The sequence below is a fragment of the Paroedura picta genome, chromosome 2, assembly GCF_049243985.1.
Source record: "Paroedura picta isolate Pp20150507F chromosome 2, Ppicta_v3.0, whole genome shotgun sequence".
Taxonomy (NCBI): Eukaryota; Metazoa; Chordata; class Lepidosauria; order Squamata; family Gekkonidae; genus Paroedura; species Paroedura picta.
Window position 1 is genome coordinate 77,282,723 of NC_135370.1, and position 23,214 is coordinate 77,305,936.

Genomic DNA, 23,214 nt, shown 5'->3' on the forward strand with positions numbered 1-23,214 from the left:
ACACAGGGAATTTAACTGACATCTTTCCCTACTGACTCAAGGGACTTATTTCCCCACATACGAACAGTTTAAAGCCGATTTACAAACATATACAGATGGACAAAAAGCAATGGTGATCACAGAACCAAATTAATAGAAATTTCCACAGAATACATAGAGATCAGATAAACAGAAAGAAAGAAGTTTGAAAAACAATGTTCCTTAACTGCAAACTACATATATAGTAATGTCTGAACTAACACCCCCCCTCTGTATGCTGTACTCTTTCATTCCTAAAGAAAAATCCTTCAACTTACATTTTGGTTGTGCAAGTACTTTTCAAATAAGGCGATGATTTAAAAACCAAGTTGGGGTTCAACTTTCTGCACATTTATTTGGAAGAATGATTCCTTGTTCATAATAGCTGCCTAAACTGCAGGCTGGTTAGAACAATGGGCCTACTGCAGGATGGCAGAAGAGGCTATTTTTCCCAAATCAGTTCAGTGAATGCCATGAGGGCTTCTCTTATATTTAGGTGTTTTTGAAGATACCACAAAATGGCCCCTTAGCCACCTCAGATTAGAGCTCTTAAATTAGCCTTGAAATGAATCACAGAATCATAGAGTTGGAAGGGACCTCCAGATGACTATCTAGCCTCTGCTTAAAAACTTCCAAAGAAGGAGAACTCACCATCTCCTGAGGAAGCCTGTTCCACTTAAGAACCACAGGAACTTCTTCTGTATCTTTAGCCAACAATTCTTTTGAATTAATTTTAACCCATGGGTTCTGGTCCAACCCGCTGGGGCAACAGAAAATAACTCTGCTCCATCTTCTTTATGACAGCCCTTCAAATATTTGAAGATGGTTATCATATCACAGACCAAGCTCCCTCAACCTTTCCTCATACAACTTGGTCTCCAAACCCCTCAACATTTTCGTAGCCCTCCTCTGGACACACTCCAGTTTCTCTACATCTTTCTTCAATGGAGATGAGGGAAGGTGCCCTTCGGAAAATATTTTTCATGTGTAAAAAAACGGTGTGAAATGATGATTGCCAACTGACCACAAAAATGGCTTGGCCATTCTTGCATTTTTAAAAATGACCCGTTTATGTTTTTCACAACATGAAGATAAACGTCAGCTGTTAATGGCTGCACATCTCACCGCAGATAAAGCCAAGTAACAGTGGCCAATTGAAAATTTAGTAACCCTCTGTCAATCTCACGCCTAGCATTTACAGATCCCACTTGAAGAAGCATTTTAAAAAATTAGGCTTATTTTAAAACACCGTAACCATTTGAGGGTTTTATCCAGACTACTGAGCTCCAAAGCGGCAATACAGTAGCCCCCAAAAGGAGGGAAATTGACAGGAGGATATTAGAGAAGAGACAGCTGAATATGAGACACAGGGACAAACAAATGCCACTTACCCGTATGTATATCCTGGAGGAAGAGGGTAAGGAATATGGCGGCGTGGCATCAGGAAGAAAGTGCGGGCCAAATGCCAGGCACTGCAGGCAGAGATGAAGAGGAACATGGCATTCAGTTTAAGGCCCTGTTCATACAGCAGCTGTGGGTAAACAACACAGATCTGAGGTACTGTGGTTGCACTGTGATTCTGTTATCAGTATGCCCCAATCAGAAAAGCAGCTTGACCATAAGACATAGTGAGGGAGTTGCCTCAAAGTGTGAATTTTATCTGTCATTTGTTTATTAATTTTTTATGACAACCCCTCTCGGCATAGCTGTCTTGGTGGTTAACAACAATTCAATAACAGTAAAACATTAAAAACAAAGTAATAACATTTAAAACCATTAACATGATCTTTACTCACTCTAACTGCCAAACTTTGCTGTTCAAATTGTCTCTGCACCCTTCTTTCCAGGGTGGGAATTCTGCGGAGGAGGGTCTATTTACTCATTGGTCCAATTAAACACCTGGAGGAAGGGCTCTGTTTTGCAGTCTTTTCAGAACTGTGGAAGCTCCTGTAGGGCCCACAGCTCTTCCAGGAGCTCATTCCACCAGGCAGGGGCCAGGACCAAAACAGCCATGACCCTGGCTGAGGCTAGGCATATGTCTCTCGAGCCAGGGATCACCAGCCTCTTTGTGTTGGCAGAGTAAAGCACTCTTCCAGGGATATAGTCAGTTAGGTGGTCAGTACCAAAACCTTGTATCAGATCTGTAATTCACCCGGCAGCCAGTGCAGTTACCTGAGTACAGGCCAGATGTGGGCTCTCCAGCATGCACTGCTGCATTCTGGATTAGTTGCAGTTTTGGAGTCAGGATCAAGGGCAGGCCTACATAAATGAGTTACAGTAATCTAACCAGTAATATAATTAAAAGCAGCAGCAAATAGCTCTGACCAACAGGGAGCAGATGGGCACAGTTCATGAGAAGACACCTTGTAACTGTGCACTTACGCACATTGTACTGTGCCTTAGCTTAGACTAGAACATTTGTGGCTTGGTGTCAAGTGTTTAACCGCAACTTCCACACTAGTGGGCTGCATTCACTTCCTGATTCCACTACATCATGCTTTTCCCTCTCACATGGATGGAACTTCCTCAAATACCAGCAGAGAACTCTGCCTGCTTGTTTCTACTTATAGGACTGTCAGATAGTTTCAGCAAAAAATACTGGACACGATAAACAGTGTTGACCACACACACACACACACACACATGATATGGGGAAACCTCAGTGGGGTACCAAAGCACCCATTTTCTCCAGAGGAACTGTTCTCTGTAGTCTGGAGATGAGCTGTAATTCTGAGGGATCCCTAGGTCCCCCCCTGGAAGCTGGCATCCCTAAGAAGACAGTTTTCTCAACAGACTCAAAAAGATTTCAAGGATGCTATTTAAGGTCAGGCCTTCCTCTTCATTTAATCACATCATCTCAGTGACTCTTCTGAACTGAAGAAGATATAGCAAGAATGGCACCGCACACAGCTATGTATATCTGATGAAACCTCAATCCTAAAGGCTTTTTTTGTTGTTATTTTTTCAAATTAATTTATTTGAAACATTTCCAGTCTACCTCTCCAGGAAACCTTCCTGGAGCAGCTTACAACATGATTAAAACACAGAACAGATATAACAAAAATTAAACTAACACAGCAATAAAAGAAACAGGAAAAAAAATCCTGCTAGAGTGTAACCACAGCACAAAATCTTTAAAAGTATCTCTTAGAACAGACTGTAAAAACAGCATAATTACCAATCCATTACCAATGGATAAAAAGGAGGTCTTCAGCTTGGTAGTACGGTGACCAGATTGTCCCACTTTTGGAGGGACATCTGGGGGCACCTGGCAACTTGTACTTACGTTGCAAGTAAATATATATATATTACAATACTATTTTTGTGTTCTATGCGTTCTATGAAAAAATTTGTTGCTCCATATAGACCAAATTTTTAATCAAGTACCCCCCCCCCCCCCCGGTCAATGGTGTCCCACTTTACCAATGTTAAAATCTGGTCACCATAGACAAGGCAAGCCTTATGGGGAAGAGTATTCCACAGACAAGGTGCCACCTAACAGCCCTGACTGAGTTTACACCAGTCACACACTTTGAGCCTAAACTACCTCGCATAGTTGTTGTGAGGATAAAAATAGAGGACAGAGAAGAAAAGTGGGGTATAATTTTTTTAAATCCTAACATTTTACTGGGAATACAATGGAATTTACTTCTGAAATCGAGTTCTAAAATTTTTTGGTACAGTTTCACTCTTGGCCCCATATCCAAAACTTTTTTGTTTCTTCTTTTCAGTTTTAAACTTCCTCACCAGGAATAGAATTTCCTGTGCCCTGGAGAAAAATGTCAGTCTGCAACCAAAGGACACATTCCTCAGAGTAAGCCCCCTGGGTAACATGAGATTTACTTCTAAGCAGACCTGTTCAAGATTGCTCCCTCCATTTATCCCCTGCCCCCATGGGTATGCATTTCTTCTCATAAAGGATACCAAATAATCATGTGGCATTTTAAACATTTATTTTTGGCTTAATGCCTTTGACGGATTAAAAGCCACTGTCAAATTCATGAAGTGTTCTCCACAGATGGCAGGCTCTGTATATATTTATTGCACATGAAAACAGAAAGGAAAAATACCAACCAATTTCTAAGGCCAAAGGTAAGGATGCCAACGTCCAGGTGATGCATGGAGATCTGCTATTACAATTAATCTCCAGATAAAAGAGATCAATTCTCCGGGGTGGGGGAGAGATGCCTGCTTTGGAGGGTAGGCTGTATGCGGCTGAGGTCTCTTCTCTTCCCAAACCCTGCCCTCCTTAAGCTCCACCCCAAAAACCTCTAGGTATTTTCCCATCCAGAACTATCAATCTTAGCCAAGGCTATAATATCTAAGAGATATATAGGAGATTTGTAACATTTTAAGCAAAGCAACACCCCTGTGACTTGCAGGAAATACTTTGTTTTTTCCCCTTGCAGTTTTGGGTGGAAGCCAGTTTCCACAGGAATGGTAACATTCTCTCTAGGATGTGTAGTTAATGGGCAAATGCCCAGATGAATATGATTTTAAAAGAACCATGCTTTTGGCTCACACACATTTCATCCATATTAACATTTGATAGCTCATGCTGCTACAGTACTTTTTTTTGCATTTTTCTAGTGTGTACCTGCACACACTTTGTTGCTTAGGGCCACATTCCACAGTATTCACAATGCCATCCTAGGCAGAGTTGTACCACTCATTCCATGGGTTTAGACTAGAGTATATCTGCATAGGGTTGCACCACCCACACAGATACCACATCCACACATTACTCCATATTGCCCTGTCACAGGATGACAACAACCCTGTTACAAAACTTGGCTTTGGCAAGCTAATCAACTGTAGTTATGAACAACTGCTACTATGCCACAGTGGCAGTGCTCAAGCATACAATCACTCAATAATGTTTTTCATTTCAAAACCAAGATGTCAGGAAGAGACAGGAAACTGCCAGAAGGCGGGCTTCTTCCTCATTTTGGCTAAAAGCCTTCCTCAATGGTAAAATTCAAACTGAACTCTCCATACAATAAACATAAACAAAGATATATATATATGATCTATGCAAAACGGTCAGCAGCGCTATTTTGAGTAATGAGAAGACTTCTGTCTGCATAAGAAGAAGAAGAAGAAGAAGAAGAAGAAGAAGAAGAAGAAGAAGAAGAGTTGGTTCTTATATGCCACTTTTTCCTACCCGAAGGAGGCTCAAAGCGGCTTACAGTCACCTTCCCATTCCTCTCCCCACAACAGACACCCTGTGGGGTGGGTGAGGCTGAGAGAGCGCTAATATCACTGCCTGGTCAGAACAGTTTTATCAGTGCCGTGGCGAGCCCAAGATCACCCAGCTGGCTGCATGTGGGGGAGCGCAGAATCTAACCCGGCATGCCAGATTAGAAGTCAGCACTCCAAACACCACACCAAACTGACAACATAGAGATGTCTGGGGAAGCAAAAGCCTTTTCCAAGGGCACTTCATGCAATCCCAACTGAATACCATATTGGGAAAGAGGACAGGACAATATCCTAACAGAGGAATAGTGCAAGTATGTCTTCCAGTAAAGGAACCTTCCTGTTGAATATGAGAGAGGTCCAGTCGTTGACTATTTTACAAGTATAAAATGAGCCATAAAAGCCATAAAAGTAAAGACTGGACAAACTATATATCAGAGTCATAGCTGTTAACATGAAGAAGAAGAAGAAGAAGAAGAAGAAGAAGAAGAAGAAGAAGAAGAAGAAGAAGAAGAAGAAGAAGAAGAAGAAGAAGAAGAAGAAGAAGAAGAGTTGGTTCTTATATGCCGCTTTTCCCTACTCGAAGGAGGCTCAAAGTGGCTTACAGTCGCCTTCCCATTCCTCTCCCCACAACAGACACCCTGTGGGGTGGGTGAGGCTGAGAAAGCCCTGATATCACTGCCCGGTCAGAACAGCTTTATCAGTGCCATGGCGAGCCCAAGGTCACCCAGCTGGTTGCATGTGGGGGAGCGCAGAATCGAACCTAGCATGCCAGATTAGAAGTCCGCACTCCTAACCACTACACCAAACTGGCTCTCTGAGACCAGTAAGACTTCTGTTAAGCATTTTGTAGATAAATTTACTTTTCTGTGGTACCATTCTTACAGCAGATCAACTTCAGGATGTTATCACAGAGCAGTTTTATCAGTTGCCTGCAGATTAATTTCAGTTAGGGCACTTCTGCACATCGCAAAAAATAGTGTTACGCGAGCTAAATGTCACGGTGCTAAATATAATCGCCTTCTCGCTGTCTCGCTGTAGTTTGGTGCCTTTTCATGCTTCTCACCCTCCACAACCACTGCTGGAAATGGCGGAAGAGAGCAATGTGGTTTATATGCGACTCTTTCCCCCCTGACAGTCAAGCCAGGCAGCCAATCCCCTTTCTCCTTATTTTAAAGGTGCCACAATGCTCGCCATTTTTTAAAAATTAATAGTTCTCCATTTAAACACCTATGCACCTAATCATAGATGCATAGTGCTTTTTAAATGCCACCCCCTATGGACTCACGAGTCTTGAGTCTTTTAAAAATTAATCTGGTTCCTGATTTTTGGGGGGGGGGGACTTTAGAGAGGCATGCTTTGTGTTTTAATTTTTGAAAAAAATATTTTTGGCTTTGCCTGCATGCTTGTACACCTATTTGTTGCTCCAGGCAGTTCGTCTTTTTAAAAAAGTCCCATCCCCAAGAGAGAGGGAGGCGGGTGCAAAGGTGGGACACTGGAGGCTGAGATAGCACTTCTTCACCTCCATACATTTCTTTTGTGTGTAATTTGCTGGTTGTCCGCTGGGGGAAAGTGCTTTTTAGGTGAATCCACTTTTTGGGATTCACCAACTTGCATTTTAAAATGGCAGATATCGTGAGTAGTTTGCTGGCCGGATGCAGGAGGTTGTCGACATCATGCAGAGCACCCAGAATAAGGGGGGGGGGGTGAGCATGATGCTAAATTTATGGCATGCACAATGGCCCTTAATACAGCCCAATGATACAACAAGTTGCTTGACAAAAGGTGTCCTCCCACATCTATGTTTGACCTTTGTCCATCCTGATTTATAGCTAGCTAGAGGGGAGAACATGGAAGGGTCTCAGGAGTTATGAATGCTTGGGAGGATGCAATTCTAGGCAGTAGTGAAACTCTCCCTCAAGAAATCTCCTTGTACTTTCCATGAGCTGTTAGTTTGAATTTCATTCAGAGCTCATACTGCATACTTCACCTGAACATTCCATTTGAGCTTTAAGTATTGTGGATTGAGCCTAAGCAGATCCTGGACTTCCAAGATCTGTCTAGCCTGGAATATTCAGGTCAGGGCAGAGGAGATATACAGAGTTTAAATATGTAAATATAGCTAGTTTGGCCTTTCACATCAGTTCAGACAGAACTAAGGTCCATTCCGCACAACTTCAATGTTGCAAAAGGCTTCCAAATTGTAAACGCTACTAATTTGCAGTTATGCACTACGTTGCACACAATCTGCCACACTCCTGAAACAGTCCCGCAAAAAGCGATTCGTTGTAGCACTTAAAGGGAAATCCAGAAAAGTGGATTCACCCTCCGAAAAGCGCTACACTCTTGCAAACAATCTGCAACAGTAGCGAAAAAGACCTGTGTGTTCCCATTGTTGCGGTTCCAGCCAAGTCCCTCCCCCTGGCTCTCTCCTCTGAACTTCCGGCGAAGCGATAGCCATTTTTTTTTTCTCGGAGTGAGCAGAAAGCAACAAACTGGCGAGCCTTCATTCACCCAGCGAGGCTTCTCCGGCTACAGTCCTCCACAGAACTGCTTTAAAGCTTCCCTATGTCACAGCCCCGTTTGCAATTTCCCTTTATTTTCGGCCGAAAATCGCGCCCGTGCACGGGGGGGAGATTTTTTTTTTCACTCGGGGGAGCGTGGCAACAATGAATCGCCACCTCACACGCCAACTGCCAGCTAGATGGGTCTCTACGTTAGGAGGAATCAAGGAATCAAGGCATATTCGTTGCAACGTGTGTTTTTCTTTTCTTTTTTTTAACCTGTTCTTAAAGGGAAAGGGGTTTTTTGGGAGCATGATAACGGCCACCCATTGGCTGTTCGTTTGATTGACGGCCAGGGTCGGGACAAAGCACAGAAAAAATCACTTCCTTTCTAGCAATTTTTGGCAAGACCGGAAACCTGTGGGAAACAATTGAAACGCTACTGGGTTCCACTACAAAGGCAGGTATGCGTAACTCAGAACTGCACTATTAAAAATAGTGTTTCCGCTATCAGGAACCAATTGGCAACATTGGTCCTTGTGCGGAATGGGCCTAAGAATCAGCTGAAGGGTAAGAGATGGCCCTAAACAGTTAATTAAAGCACTAATCAGATTAATGGTCTTAATATGTCCTGGGTTCACTTCAAGATGCAGTTTTAATTCTCTAGTGTCCTGTTGCAAAGTAGCTGCTAGTTTGCTAAGCCAAAGCTTTTCATAGGGCACGTGTGAGCTAACTTGTCTGTTACATGTTGTTGTTGTTATGTGCGAAGTCGTGTCCGACCCATCGCGACCCCATGGACAATGATCCTCCAGGCCTTCCTGTCCTCTACCATTCCCCGGAGTCCATTTAAGTTTGCACCTACTGCTTCAGTGACTCCATCCAGCCACCTCATTCTCTGTCGTCCCCTTCTTCTTTTGCCCTCGATCGCTCCCAGCATTAGTCTCTTCTCCAGGGAGTCCTTCCTTCTCATGAGGTGGCCAAAGTATTTGAGTTTCATCTTCAGGATCTGGCCTTCTAAAGAGCAGTCTGGGTTGATCTCCTCTAGGACTGACCGGTTTGTTCGCCTTGCAGTCCAAGGGACTCGCAAGAGTCTTCTCCAGCACCAGAGTTCAAAAGCCTCAATTCTTTGACGCTCGGCCTTCCTTATGGTCCAACTTTCGCAGCCATACATTGCAACTGGGAATACCATTGCCTTGACTAAACGCACTTTTGTTGGCAGGGTGATGTCTCTGCTTTTTAGGATGCTGTCTAGATTTGCCATAGCTTTCCTCCCCAGGAGCAAGCGTCTTTTAATTTCTTTGCTGCAGTCCCCATCTGCAGTGATCTTGGAGCCCAGGAAAATAAAATCTGTCACTATCTCCATTTCTTCCCCATCTATTTGCCAGGAATTGAGAGGGCCGGATGCCATGATCTTTGTTTTCTTGATGTTGAGTTTCAAGCCAACTTTTGCACTCTCCTCCTTCACCCGCATCAACAGGCTCTTTAGTTCCTCTTCACTTTCTGCCATTAGAGTGGTATCATCTGCGTCTGTTACATAAACATAACTAAAGACAGATTCCTGTTTGTGTATAGTAACTGGAAAGTTAACCTGAATTTGATTGTGGAGAGAGACAAATGTGAGAACATGTTCTCAGTTTTAAATGTAGGCTGTTAATGCAGGTTAAATCCCTCGAAATAAAATAATCCACCAAACAGTCCTGTTCTTCCTTGCAAGTGTCTAGTTGGTCAACAGGAAGAGAGTAGCAAATAGGACATTAAATGGTTGTAACATTTTCTAATGTTTCTAAAAGATTTTTGGACAGCTTCTGAAATTTCAAAACTCAGCACCCCCACACCATTTCCCCTTCTCCCTGCACCCATGTATGTCCATATCATAATCCCTTTCCCCTCCTACCACTTCAGTTCCTTCTTCCACCCACTCTTACATTTTGTCCACCTTAATTTTACAACCTGGCTAGTTTGTGCTAGCGCCTAAACCAGCTGACAATTCAAATAATTAAAAGCCAGGTATTGACTGAATCAGGAATGAAACAGGGAACAGAAGGGATTAACTGGATCCAGATACCCCTTTCCCAGTACGAAAGATCGAGGCTGGGATTACTACTACTACTACTACTACTACTACTACTACTACTACTACTACTACTAATTTGATTTGTATGACCTCCGCTCTCGGAAACCGGCTCACAGCAGTTCACAATGTTTCAATACAAATACAAATTCCAGGGTCCTGGGATCATCAGCAGATTCTTACCAGCAGAGAGAAGTGTCCTGCAGGGGGCATAAGCAGACTTCTAGTGTCTATGCCTGACCTCAACACTCAGCACCTAGAGGTGACTATCAAGGTATTCATCACCTCTGAAATGGCTGGGTAAGAAGGGACCACGTGAGGAAGTGCGCCTGCCCACCCTAGATGGCATAGAGCTCACTACGGCTCACTCCGCTAGGAACCTGGGCGTGATCCTGGATGCTTCCCTCACAGTGGAAGCCCAGGTCATGAAGGTAGCTCGACTGGCATTTTACCATCTCCGCCAAGCCAAGCTACTAGCGCCCTACCTGGCCCCGGAACACCTAGCTACAGTGATCCATGCGATGGTCACTTTCAGAATGGATTTCTGTAACTCGCTCTACGCAGGCCTGCCCTTATCCTTGACCCGGAAACTACAACTGGTCCAAAATGCAGCGGCCGGGATCCTCACAGCAACACCATGGAGATCCCACATACAGCCCACCCTCCACCAACTGCAATGGTTACCAGTTGAATTCCAGATCAAGCTAAAGGTTCTGGTAATTACCTTCAAGGTCATACATGTCTCCCTGCCTATGCCCCCAAAAGAGCTCTATGCTCCGCTGCCACCAACTGGCTGATGATCCCTGGCCCTGAAGAAGTCTGCCAGGCCTTGACCAGGGCCGAGGCCTTCTCTGTTCTGGCCCCCACTTGGTGGAATGAGTTCCCAGATGAGATCAGGGCCCAGGCGGAGCTTAAGCAGTTCTGCAGGGCCTGCAAAAGGGAGCTCCTCCACCAGGCATTTGGCTGAGGTCAGACACAATCAATCGATCAACAACATCAACAGGGCCCCTGCCCCCCCTCCTCCCCCCAGAAATCCACCAAGATCCCTGGATCTGTTGTATTATTGGGTTTTTTATTATTGTTAGAGTTAATTGTTATTAGAATAATATTAATGTTATAATTAGTTATATGTAATGTTTTCTGTATAGTTTCTTCAGTTCCATGTAAACCGCCCTGAGCCTTCAAGGGAGGGTGGTATATAAACGTGAAAAATAAAATAAATAAATAAATAATAAAAATAAAGTTTCAAGCAGATTCTAGTTAGTATTTAGAAATAGCCGCATACCTTGATAATGAGGAAAACAGCAGAGGAAGAATCAAAAGCCCCATTATAGAGCGTGATAATGGTTGAACGATGTTTCCCAAATAGGTTCCCAACCTGAAGAAACAGATGAAAGACCACATGAAACTGATCTCTCTTCCAGGTTCCCAGGGTGGTCATAGCAAAGGGAGTTCCTCATAAAAGAATGGTTGTGGTGGGGAGGGAATTGTTACAAAGTCAAAATATGAACCCACTTTTCCATTCTCAAGCAGCATCCTACTATTCCTCTTCCCACTCAATATTGCTTTCCAGCCTTAAACAGGTTTGCATTGGAGGTGAAAAGTCAACCAATTCACAAAAGGGAAGCTGGAATCAAGAAAATGGCACCCACTCTGGAATTCAGTATCCTCAGTTTTATGGTGAGGATGGCTCTAGTTAGCCCCAAAGGCTCTCAATGCACCCAGGAGCCCCTCCTACCGTTCTCCCCCCCCCCCCCCCCGCCCAGGATGCACAGGGAAGGGAGTCAGACCTGCATGTTGGTGAGGATAAGGAGGATTCCACCGACAGAGAGCAAGGACATTGCTGGGAATAAGATCATGGCAGTGGCTGCAAGAAAGAATAAAAATCATTGCAACAGCAGGACCCATCAGAGCCACAGGCCTATCTTGTTCACAGCCCAGACACAGATAGACTTCACATCATCCTAATCCACATCCCCCCCCCATTCCAGTGTGACAAATGGTGCTCATACACTTTGCAACTCTCTCTCTCCACTAAAGGAAGCAAGGAATCCAGCACAAAATGGTGGTGTAAATTTTCATGCCTTTGGTCTGTTTTACAAACTTCAGCATTACAGGTCCGAGGAAAGGGGCAGGGACAATAGGATGGTAAAGTCATAAACTTAGTACAGGTAAAGATTTTAATTAAAAGCCTACTTCATCTGATCCTCCCTTAGCGGAACTTTAACAATGGCTAAAAGCTCTAGCACCATCTTGGCAGACCTGCACCAGTCATTCCTGACAACTGGGCTGACAGGCATCCAGTAACATCCAGGAAAGGAGTAAATGCTCTCCTTAACCAGTACTTTTTTAGCCATTGGATTCCTGTGTGATTTTCCCAGCAGAGGCAGCCCTCACTACAGATGAAGCTGCAAGTGTTCAAACCTACTATCTCATCCTGCTTTGAGTGTGCAGTTTCCCAACACATCTGACATCCCTGATCCTCCACATACACAGATGAACCTAGCAGTGACCTCACACATTATTTATATTTAAATTTTTATACTGCCCCTCAAGACAAATTTTCTCGGGGTAGTTCACAGTATAAAACCAATAAAATACAATATAACACCCATAAACCCCCTTAATTATTATACAATAAAATAGAAATAAAAGCCAAAAAAACAGGTAGCAGCATAATCTCTCCAAAACCAATAACTGTTCCAGCCAGGGCAGCATAGATGATCCTATAATGCTGTCCATCCAGGGGGCAGATCATACACATGAGATGGGACCCACAGATGCCATCTCCGGTCACCACCCTGGCCTCAACCAAACACCTGGTGGAAGAGCTCTGTCTTGCAGGCCCTGCAGAACCCAGCGAGCTCCGTCATGACCCTTAGCTCTTCCGGGAGCTCATTCCATCAGGCTGGCTTGGCCTACAGCATAAAATGCTAAACAATGAAAAGTCATTTCCACAGAGATCCTGTAGTGAATTAGCACAGTATTTTGCTGGGTGTGGGCTAACCTGGTCCAACTGCTACTGGGAACAAGCTGTGACAAATCTCTATGTCCAACGCCTAAAAGGTAAATGCATTATTTTGCAGCTCGAGACAACTTGACTTCTGTGGATCAGGGCTTATATTCCTTTGCCACATATTGATTCGATGTTTAACATTAAAGGTCCAAGATCACCTATCTTCAGTCTGGCTTGGATGCTGGAGTTTTCTGTCAAGCCCGCAATGACTATTGCCTGCTCTAACCAAAGATTAGAGATTGCATTAGTGAGACTGTATCTTGCTGTTTGCTGAACAGAGATGACTATCCTATCTAGAGAACAAAAACTGTGGTTAAGAATCTTGGATATTTCCCCACAAACTACTGAACTCAAAAGTTGTTAATTGATTTAAGATTAGACTCTTAAGAAAGTTGCTTCCCTTTACTTATTAGTTGGAATTTAATTCAAACATGGTTTAGTCACTTGGAATGTACATGTTTCTTGCTCTATAAAATGCTGACAAATCAAGAACAGTTTCAAATAATTGCTTTGGAAGTCAATTGCTGTTTCCTCCAAACTCACGTACTTTTAATACATAATCTGAAAACTGGCTTCAAACTAAGATATACTTGTGCCAAAAACACCAGGAAGGGCACATTTGCAATAAAGCCCTCTGAATAAAGTTAAATTCCTCCCTCTATACAAAATACAGGATCCTTGTCTTTTGCATTTGGTCTCCCACACTTTAAGAGGGTATGAACTGAAAATTGTCTGCAGGTGAGGAAACTTTTAGTCATGTAATTTGATCCTAAAAAGCAGCCACAAGGGAAGCTGACTTTAGTTAAACACATACATAGTGGGGCAGGGAGAAGATGACAAAGTAGACACCTCTTCCCTTACTGAATCTTCTCCTCCTTCCCTAGTGCCACAGCCTTAATCTACCTCCGACACCACTGCTTTATAGGGCCAAACTACATGCAGAGTTCTGTGCTTGGAACTCCAAGATCCTGTGCAATTCAGTCCTAACCTGATGTAGTGGGGTGCCCCTGGAAATCAATTGTTTATTTTATATGAGTTCTACAAAGGGAAGAGAGGGCTCAATTTGGCCAAGTTTATGGAAAGTGAGCACATATATTCTAAGATGATTGAAACAGCCTTAATGTGCTTTCATAACAAAAGCAAACTGCAAAGGCCTAGTGTTGCTAAATGCCCTGAAACAAAGGCAGGAATAGAACTCAGTCCCTAGATACTCTCGGGTGCAAATCTGCCCTGGAGCTATTCTGCTTAAGTTTTAATGTCCTATAAATATTCAGCCCTTCCACCAGGAGTAGGAGTACTCACCTTCTGACGAAAATGCAATAAGAAGGGTGCCTGTAGTGTAGAAAGATCTGGAAGACAAAGAGATGTCCTAAGCTATCAGCTGGACACTATGCTGAGGACATGTGGGTAGCCAGGTGAACTACTGTCTCCCTTGATTCCTCATTTGACAAAGTGAACATTCACCAGATGCCCATCCTTTGGCAGACAGCTGTGAGAACCAGGGGCAGTGGAGGAAAAGAAACAAGTCAGTTAAGAACAGAGGGAATAAGTGAAACCAGGAAACAAATGGGGAAAGATGACAGTAACCTTGCTGAAGAAAAGAGTAGAAGGGTAAATTTGGAAAAACAAAAAGATTCAGACAGAAGAACTGTGTGCAGGGAACTGAAGTGTTAAAAAAAATCTGTAAATTCTGGTTCAGTCATTTGTGGGTTCCCCCTATTTGTTTGTTTGTTTATTTATTTATGCTTATAGTCCTCCTTTCTCACAGGGATTCAAGACAGATTACACAGAGTGAGGCAATACAAATGGGACATTCAATAACCAATGCATTAGGGTTTTAGAAGTCTGGAACCACCAAAAAGAACTGAAGTATTTACATGGCACATTTAGTAGTAGAGCGGGCCGCAGCGGACCAGCTCCTAGGTTTCTTGGAGGAAACTTCGGCCCTTGACCCATACCAGTCTGGTTTCCGTCCTGGCCATGGGGTGGAGACCGCGCTGGTCGCCTTGAACGATGATATCCGGCGCCAGCTGGAAGGAGGCAGTTCTGCCGGTCTCATGCTATTAAGCTTGTCGGCCACATTTAATGTGGTCGACCATGAGTTATTGGTTCACCACCTTGCTAGGACCAGGATTAAGGGAACTGCGCTGCAATGGCTGGCCTACTGGGCCCCTGGGATGTTCATCTGGCCTCGACCCGGGCCAGGGCCTTTTCAGTCCTGGCCCCAACCTGGTGGAATGAGCTCCCGGAGGAGCTAAGGGCCCTTCTGGAATTACCAGCTTTCCGCAGGGCCTGCAAGATGGAGCTCTTCCACCAGGTGTACAGTTGAGGCCAGGGCAGAGCCCGGGTTCCATCTTGGATCCCTTAGATCCATCGGCCAGCTCCTTCTCTCGGGAGACCAACATTATGACCTCTGACTGAACAGGCAGGGGGTATAGGATTAGAATGCCATCGTTGTTGTTATTGTGTAACGTATAATGGAAACCTATGGGGGTTTTATTGTGATTTTAATGTTTTATTGTGAACCGCCGTGAGACCCTTTGGTATACAAGTTTAAATAAATAAACAAACAAACAAACAGTGGTACAGAAATTACATAAATAGGATCCTATGTACAAAGATCATAGTCTGAGGAAGAGTGCTTGCACTCGAAAGCTCATGCCCTGAATAAATCTTTGTTGGTCTTAATGGTGCTCCTGGACTCTGATTTTATTGTACTACTTCAGACCAACATGGCTACCCATTTGAATCTATCCATAATGCAGCAGTATTTCTAATCATTTGTTCAGGAAAGTTAGTAAAAATGTGTGTCAGAAACTTGTTTCACCACATTGGACCAGTTTTCACTGGTTCAAATTTGTTTCATGTTATTAACATCAAAAACTCTTACATTTGCATTTAACTTGAAAAGTATGTATATATTAAACATGCCAATGTTTATGCATTTATGCCACATCCTTCAGGAGTCAGCAATATTTGTCCACTGAGAGGACAGAATGATTTCAATCATCAAATATTATTTTTATATTGATTAACATATCAGCAACATTTAAAAAAAATAGTCTTCTGGCACCCAAATCAAATATAGTGCCATTATATAACTCTCTGGTGTGGTCACATTTAGAATACCATGTATATTTCCAGTTACCTCATTTCAACATCTACACAAAGACAACATATTGTGGGGGATGCAGAAACTAAAATGATCAAGAAAAATCAAAACAGCACCAAACACACACCTTTTTAGTTGAGGCAACTAATGAGGAAACACAGCGTAGAAGGGGTACATTGGGAAATCCCACCCTACCCTGCGCGATTTCCTCCTCCAGGATTGTCTAAGCTTTTGGGAGAGGGGACTCACTCTCAACTACCCTCGACATTATGCCATGACCAGGCATTTTGAGGGGGTTTCCTCTTACAATTTTGAGGGGGTTTCCTCTTACAATTCCTTTATCAAGCCATCTTTTTCTGTAAGCTGAAGTATGTCAAGGCCCTTAGCTTGCCTGTGGGTGGTCCAGCTTTGTTGATTCTGTCCTCCACATAAGGATAAGCAAGTTAATAATTAGGTACACTGATCACTAAAGACCATGTGACAGAAGTTTATATAATTAGGAATAGCTGAAGTCAACAGATAGGGAGAGAACCTTTTCTCTCTCCTGCTATATAATTGAGCTTCGAAATGCATCCAATGCATCCCTCAACTACAGATTTCTAATCTGAACAGTTATAATAAAAACAAAGCAAATTATACATCAGTTTCCTAGTCGAAATACTTCAGGAATTCCAAATTAACCCACCCTATAGCTTTGCATTGCCTCATTTGAAAGAAGGTTGAGTCACAAGCAGGAGGACTGAAAAATTAACAGAAGCTGTTTTGCATTCCTCTCAGTCCTTCACTTTTCTTGTGGTTTATGGAGAAACAGCGCCTTTCCCACAGATGCGGAATAAGGAAGCTGACATTCAGTTGGGAAATAAAAAGGACCAGGTTAATGTAATTATTGAGCTACATTGATCAAAGGGTGCCTGCAAGCCAAACCCCACTCCAAACCCATTTGCATTGCAGGTGATTGGTGGGATACAAAAGAGCCAGGCCTCCTCTTCTTTGCACATCCTTGAATTTATGGGCAAGGCCTCTCCAACTCTGAGGGACATTCCGCACAACTTAAATGTAGCAGAAGTCTTACCTTTGGTAAACGCTACTAATTCAAGGTTCCACATGATGTCACACACAATCTGCAACACTCCTGCAACACTCCCGCAAAAAGCGCTTCGTTGTAGCGCTTTTCGGGAAATCGGGAAAAGTGGATTCCCCCTGAGAAAACCACTACACTTCTGCACACAAGCTGCAACACATCAGCAAAAGGCATGTGCGTTCTCAATGTAGCAGTAGAAAGAAAGTCCCTCCCCTGCTCTTGCTGCCAAACTTCTGGCGAAGCGATCGACATTTCTTTTTCCTTAGACGGGGAAATCAACGAACGAGCGAGGCTTCTCAGAGGCTTCTCTGGCTAAAGTCCCTCCACAAAAGTGATTAAAAGTTAAACATAGCTCCCTACTGCAAGTGTCTTTAAAGTTCCCAAGCACAATACAGCCCCTTGTTCAACACTGCCCATAATTTTGGCCACAAATCTCGCCCATGGGTTTTTGTTTTTTTTTAACTTGAGGAGCCTGTACATGATTAAGCACCAGCTCCTACGCCTGCGGAAAAGGTCTTTCTGATTTGATTGAAGGAACGAATATCCGTTGCTACAGGTGTTTTCGGGTTTTTTAAAAAGAGTTCTTAAAGGGAAACACAAACACAACAGTTAACTGGCTGTTAAGGGGTGGGAGGAAGTGTGGAAAAATACTGCCTCCCCCATTGCGATTTCAGCGAGACTGGAAATTTGGGCGTTACGAGAACAGTGCTAGTGGAAGAGCCTTTTTTCGCTAGAAACGTCTGTGTGCATTACTGCGATCTGTTGCTTTTGCCTGCAGTGCTTTTCAATGGCGCACAGATTTAGCCACACTGCCCTTTGTGCGGAATGGCCCTGAACCTTGAGTTGTCACATACATATGGTTCAGGCTTCTCCTTGCCAAGCCATGATGCCTGAGGTAAGTGTAACACTTCCTGTCCCCCTCGCCACAGTTTGCCCACCCCTGCTATAGAGAAAATGGCTGCTTTGGTGGTCTCTATGGCAGTGTACCCCACTGAGGTCCCTGCACTCCCCAGGCTCCATCCCCCAATCTTCAGGAGTTTCCCAGCCTGGATCTGCTTGGGCACCAGGGGTTGGTTACATCAGGAACATTACATTAAAATTGGAATGCATCTCCCCATACTCAAATCACTTGTGAAATTCTCACTTGAGAGACATATTACCTACTCCCAGGTATTTGATTTATATCAGGCATGTACAACTTATGATCCAACAAGCTGAATACAGCTCACCAGTCATGTATGATACCTTATGATACCTATTTTTGTATGCCTGGAGTTGCAAAAACTAGAGTTCTCAAGGATCTATAAAGTGGATTCACAAAGATCATCTCCATCTCCCACAGATAGTCAAAAATGTCTGCAAAAGACTGCCCCAAATTCCCCCTTACCCAGGAAGTGAGGTAAATAAAATAACTGCCTCCTTTTTCCATAATGGATCATAATGGACCATGTGCAGCTCCCACAATCTGGAGAGCCTGTGGCTTCTGGATTCTTTTCATGATAGAATCATAGAAGGGGCCATACAGGCCGTCTAGTCCAACTCCCTGCTCAATGCAAGATCAGCCTAAAGCATGCATCCATCTGTCCAGCTGCTGCTCTCCAGTAAGGGGGAGCTCACTACCTTCCTTAGGCAGTCAGTTCCACTGCTGAAATACTGACTAAAAAAATTTCTCCTGATATCTAGCTGATACCATTCTACACGTAGTTTAAACCAGGGGTCCTCAACCCCCGGTCCGCGGCCCGGTACCGGGCCGCCAGTGGCCACGTCTGCCTCCCCCCCCCCCCGCAGCGAGAGGGGGGGAAGCAGGCATGGCCGCCGGCACACCAGCAATGCAAACACGCGTGGAGCTGCCGCGCATGCGTGTTTGCACCCCCTGCTGGGGGCGAAACACGCACGCGCGACAACTGCGCGTGCGCGTTTGCGAGCGGCGGCGGCGACCGGGCCGCCGGCTCTCTCCCACCCTCGGAGGCGGTCCCCGACTACAAGAAGGTTGGGGACCGCTAGTTTAAACCCATTACTGCAGGTCCTATCCTCCACTGCCAACAGGAACCTTGCCCTGCCCTCCTCTAAGTAACAAGCTTTCAAATACTTAAAGAGAGCAATCATGCCTCCTCTCAACCTCCTTTTCTCCAGGCTGAACCTCCTTTTCCCAAGCCCCTCAGCCTTTCCTCATACGGCTTGGTCCCCAGGCCCCTGGTCATTCTTGTTGCTCTCCTCTGAACCCTCTCAATTTTGTCCAGATCCTTTTTGACATCAGGACAATGGCCACTTTACACATGAATACTGACTTTCAGTCTCAGGATGTTGAATTCTTTCAGCTAATACAATTTTCTATAACTAACACTGTAAACATACAGTCACATTTCACACACAGACTTGGACATGGCAAGATATCATTGCAGCGCAGGGCCTCGTGATACCAGGGGTATTATGAAAACAACTCAAACATAGGCTTGTATACATAGATTTAGAGTGCCAAAGGCCTTCTCACTTAGGAGTAGACGGGCACTGAGCAATGGCCCTTGATCCCTTTATGTCTTGAGATGGGCATTTCTGGGAGAAAACACTTGCACAGCTCCACTGAGCTGACCTCATACCCTGAGAGAATGGGAGAAGGGGGTGGACAATCAAATACAGCTACCTCAGCATTACTTTTCCTCACATGGTTAATTAGTCCACTCACAAGAGCTGCATGACTTTGCCCATTCCATTAATATACTCAGCCAATTAAGGAACTTAAACTGCTGCCACAGCAAGTATCACTTTCCTGGGCTATGATCACTGGAACCTTTGAGCTTCCATCCCTGTAGACAGAGCAATGCATCCATCAGAAATGCCTTTCACAAAACAGAGATCAGATGTCTTGCTGGTACAAAGCATGGCTCCCCTACAGACAATGCACCCAATTATCCCCTGTCTCCCCAGAAGCAATACTGGGGGGAAGCATGTCAGGTGCAGGCTGTTGTGGGAGGCAGGGAGAGTCACATTCTATGGGAAGCAGTGAAAATGCTAATGTGGATAGAAACCCATGAGGGGATACACATGTGGCTACCATGGGTTCTGAAACAGTGACAACCTTTTTAGAGCTATTAACACATATATGCAACCTCATAGGGAGGCTGGTCATATAAACAGCACAGCAACAAAGGATCAACAAACCTAGGGCCATTCCGCACCAGGATCTATGTGGCAAATTGGTTGCGGGACGAAAAAACGCAATTTTAAATAGTGGAATTCGTCGTTATACATACCTGCCTTTGTAGTGGAATCCAGTTGCATTTCTATCGTTTCCCACAGCTTTCCAGTCTCGGCAAAAAATCGCTAACCAGGAAGCGATATTGCCGAGCTCATCCCGCCCCTGGCCATCAAGCAGCCAATGGGCGGACGTTATCATGATCCCAAAAAGCCCCTTTCCCTTTAAGGAAGGTTTAAAAAAAATACACACACATATACGTTGCAACGAATCTGCGTTGATTCGTTGCAACAGAGAGACCCATCTAGGTAGCAGGTGGTGTTTGAGCTGCCGTTTCATCGTTGCCATGCTCCCCCTGAGTGGAAAAAAAAATTAACCCCCCCCCCCGGCACAGGCACAATTTTCAGCCGAAAATACAGTGAAAAATAAAGGGAAAATAACCCAGCAAATGGGGTTGTGTGTTGTTTCGTGCTTGGTGACTTAAAACAGCTCTGCAGCCAGGGAAGCCACGCTGGGTAAACGAAGGCTCGCCGGTGTGCTGATCTCCGCTCGCTCGGAGAAAAAAAAATGGCGATCGCTTCGCCGGAAGATCAGAGGAGATAGCTAGCGGGAGGGACTTTGCAGAAACCACAACAATGGTAACGCACAGAACTTTCCCGCTAATGCTGCAGATTGGTTGCAAGAGTGTAGCGCTTTCCAGAGGGTGAATCCACTTTTTGGGATTTCCCTGAAAGCGCTACAACGAAGCGCTTTTTGTGGATCGGTTTCAGGAGTGTTGCAGATTGTCGACGACGTTGTGCATAACAGCAAAACAGTAGCGATTTCAATTTGTAACCATTGTGCTATTTTGGACGAGTGCGGAATGGCCCCTAGTGTTGACTTTGCACTCTCCCAGAAGGGTGTATGCACTGCTTATGTGTCATGAACCATAACTCTAAGTAGTGATAAGGAACGAGGATAAGGGTAGAGTCCAGTACCATCACTACAAGTTGAGCTATGAAGATATCGGCTGAAATGGGAAATGGACACCCACACCTATTTTTGTAATTTCCCCCAATGCCACAGAATTCCTAGCCAGAGGGAGGGATGGCATAGTGATAGAACATCTGATTTGCATGTAGAAGGTCCCAGGTTCCATCTCCAGCATCTCCAATTCAAAGGATCAGGTAGGCAATACAAAAGACCTGTATCTGAGATCCTAGAGAACTGTTGTCAGTCATTATATACTGACACTGGCAGATCACAGCCGCATGATGTGAAGCCAAGCAGTGGAATCAGTACATAGGGGGTAATGTGAAAAGACTGGCGAATTTGGACCCAGGGCCTTCAGTCTGCATCCTAGTTGAAGCCTGGAACTTACAGGATGATCCTCAGCAGCTCACATATTTTCTCAGCTTCTGTTCTTCACCCAGAATGTGTGGACAATTATCCACCAGGAGCATAATTAAGAAGAGGAAATGCCTCAGGATGGCAATAAATCAAATCACAACAACGTCATCTGTGCTGATGGCAGTCTTTCAGTCCCTTTGTTTATTTTTCTGACTACCACCAAAGCCAGAATAGCCACTCCCTATGAGAGTTCCCAATAATCTTAATCCATTTCTTTCTTTGAGGTGCCAGTTTAGGAGAATGATTATGAAGAGTAGGCTGTGTGCATATCAGATTCAACATAAAAATATAGTCTTGATAACTAACCCTGAACAGGGCATCTTAGAGTTTATTTTGGATTATGAAATAGCCTGTTTCTACTGCTGCCTCCACTCTATCTGCTCCAATGTAGAGAACAACTTAGAAAGATAAGAGATGGGAATCTTGGTCAATGGATGTCTTTGGGGCATCACTATTACGGCTGAAATGGAATTCTGCACAAAACCAAATGGAACCAGATTTAAGTTTGGAATGAAAAACCATTAAATTTTGAAATATCATCTTCAGGTAGTCATTTGACTAAATGCCAAATGCCTCCGTGAGTCCAATACATGCCATAGATAGTCTCCAGCTAGCAGCACCAGCAAGTGAAAACCTGCAACATAGCTCCAGAAAGTCAGGTGAACAAGCTTTCAATATCCTGTACAATTCCGGATCATCTTCCTTGGATCCCACAATTTTTACAGATCTTGCTGTCACCAATTTTGCTGATCTGTCCTCCCAACATTTTCTTTTGCTCCTCCAGCCCTTACTAAAAAATTTAATTGGGCTTGTAGGTTGTTCTTTAGAAAAACATTAATGCAAAGCAAGTACATGTATTCAAGTACATATCTGGAATAAAGAAGCCTTACAAGACACTTGTGTTTTAAACACAGCCCAAAGACTTCATGAAAAAACTGGCAGCTGTTTCTGTTCTACATCCTTTGGGTACAGTGTTTCCTGTCGGGGTAGCACACCGCACAAAGATATGTGTGAAGTTTAGTATTAAGTCAAGAGAAAGTTCTCAGTAACCTGGGGCATATAAGAAGGCTTTGGAAGCTGTCTGGGTCTTCAAAGATAACAGGCATTTATTATTCCTACTGTCTAGAAGCCAAGATAGATTGAGGGGAGGACTGAAAGGAAGGGGGGGTATGGAAGATAATTTATGACCTATTCTTTGGGGGGCCACTGGATTCAAACTTAGTTCTCACATCTGTTTAACTCTTGTATTTGTATGCTAATTTAGTAATTTATTGACATTCACAGATCTTATCTACCACTGTGACCCAATTCCAGTTATAATTGCCAAGTTACTGATGCATCTTGACTCTTACTAGCCCTTCTTGGCAACTATCACTCCCCCTTCCTGGTTGAGGAAATTCTGTTTCACTGTATCTGGAGAAGTGTGCATGCACACAAAAACTTGAATAAAACTGCGTTGGTCTTAAACGTGCTACTGGACTCAACCTTTTTTCTGCTGCTTCAGAACAACATGGCTAACCACCTGAATCTATTACCTATTCTGTTCTCTGTATGCCAAGTGAATGGGACTTCATCTGCTCCTCCCAAATGAAGGGAACTTTATAATAAGGAAACTGAACTTGAAAGAAAAA

The 23,214-nt window shown here is 44.0% G+C and overlaps 1 protein-coding gene across 8 annotated transcripts in view; it reads right to left on the reverse strand.

Moving 5' to 3' along the window:
• SLC43A3 (solute carrier family 43 member 3) overlaps window positions 1-23,214 on the reverse strand; it is a 77,096-nt gene that overhangs the window by 19,262 nt on the left and 34,620 nt on the right. For all 8 annotated transcript variants that reach the window (XM_077320958.1, XM_077320952.1, XM_077320955.1 and 5 more), the window contains 4 exons: window positions 14,111-14,157; window positions 11,583-11,659; window positions 11,078-11,170; window positions 1,410-1,549 (listed from right to left, as the gene is read on the reverse strand). In XM_077320958.1, the coding sequence (XP_077177073.1) occupies window positions 1,410-1,549; window positions 11,078-11,170; window positions 11,583-11,659; window positions 14,111-14,157 (357 nt within the window). The remainder of the gene's footprint in view (window positions 1-1,409; window positions 1,550-11,077; window positions 11,171-11,582; window positions 11,660-14,110; window positions 14,158-23,214) is intronic.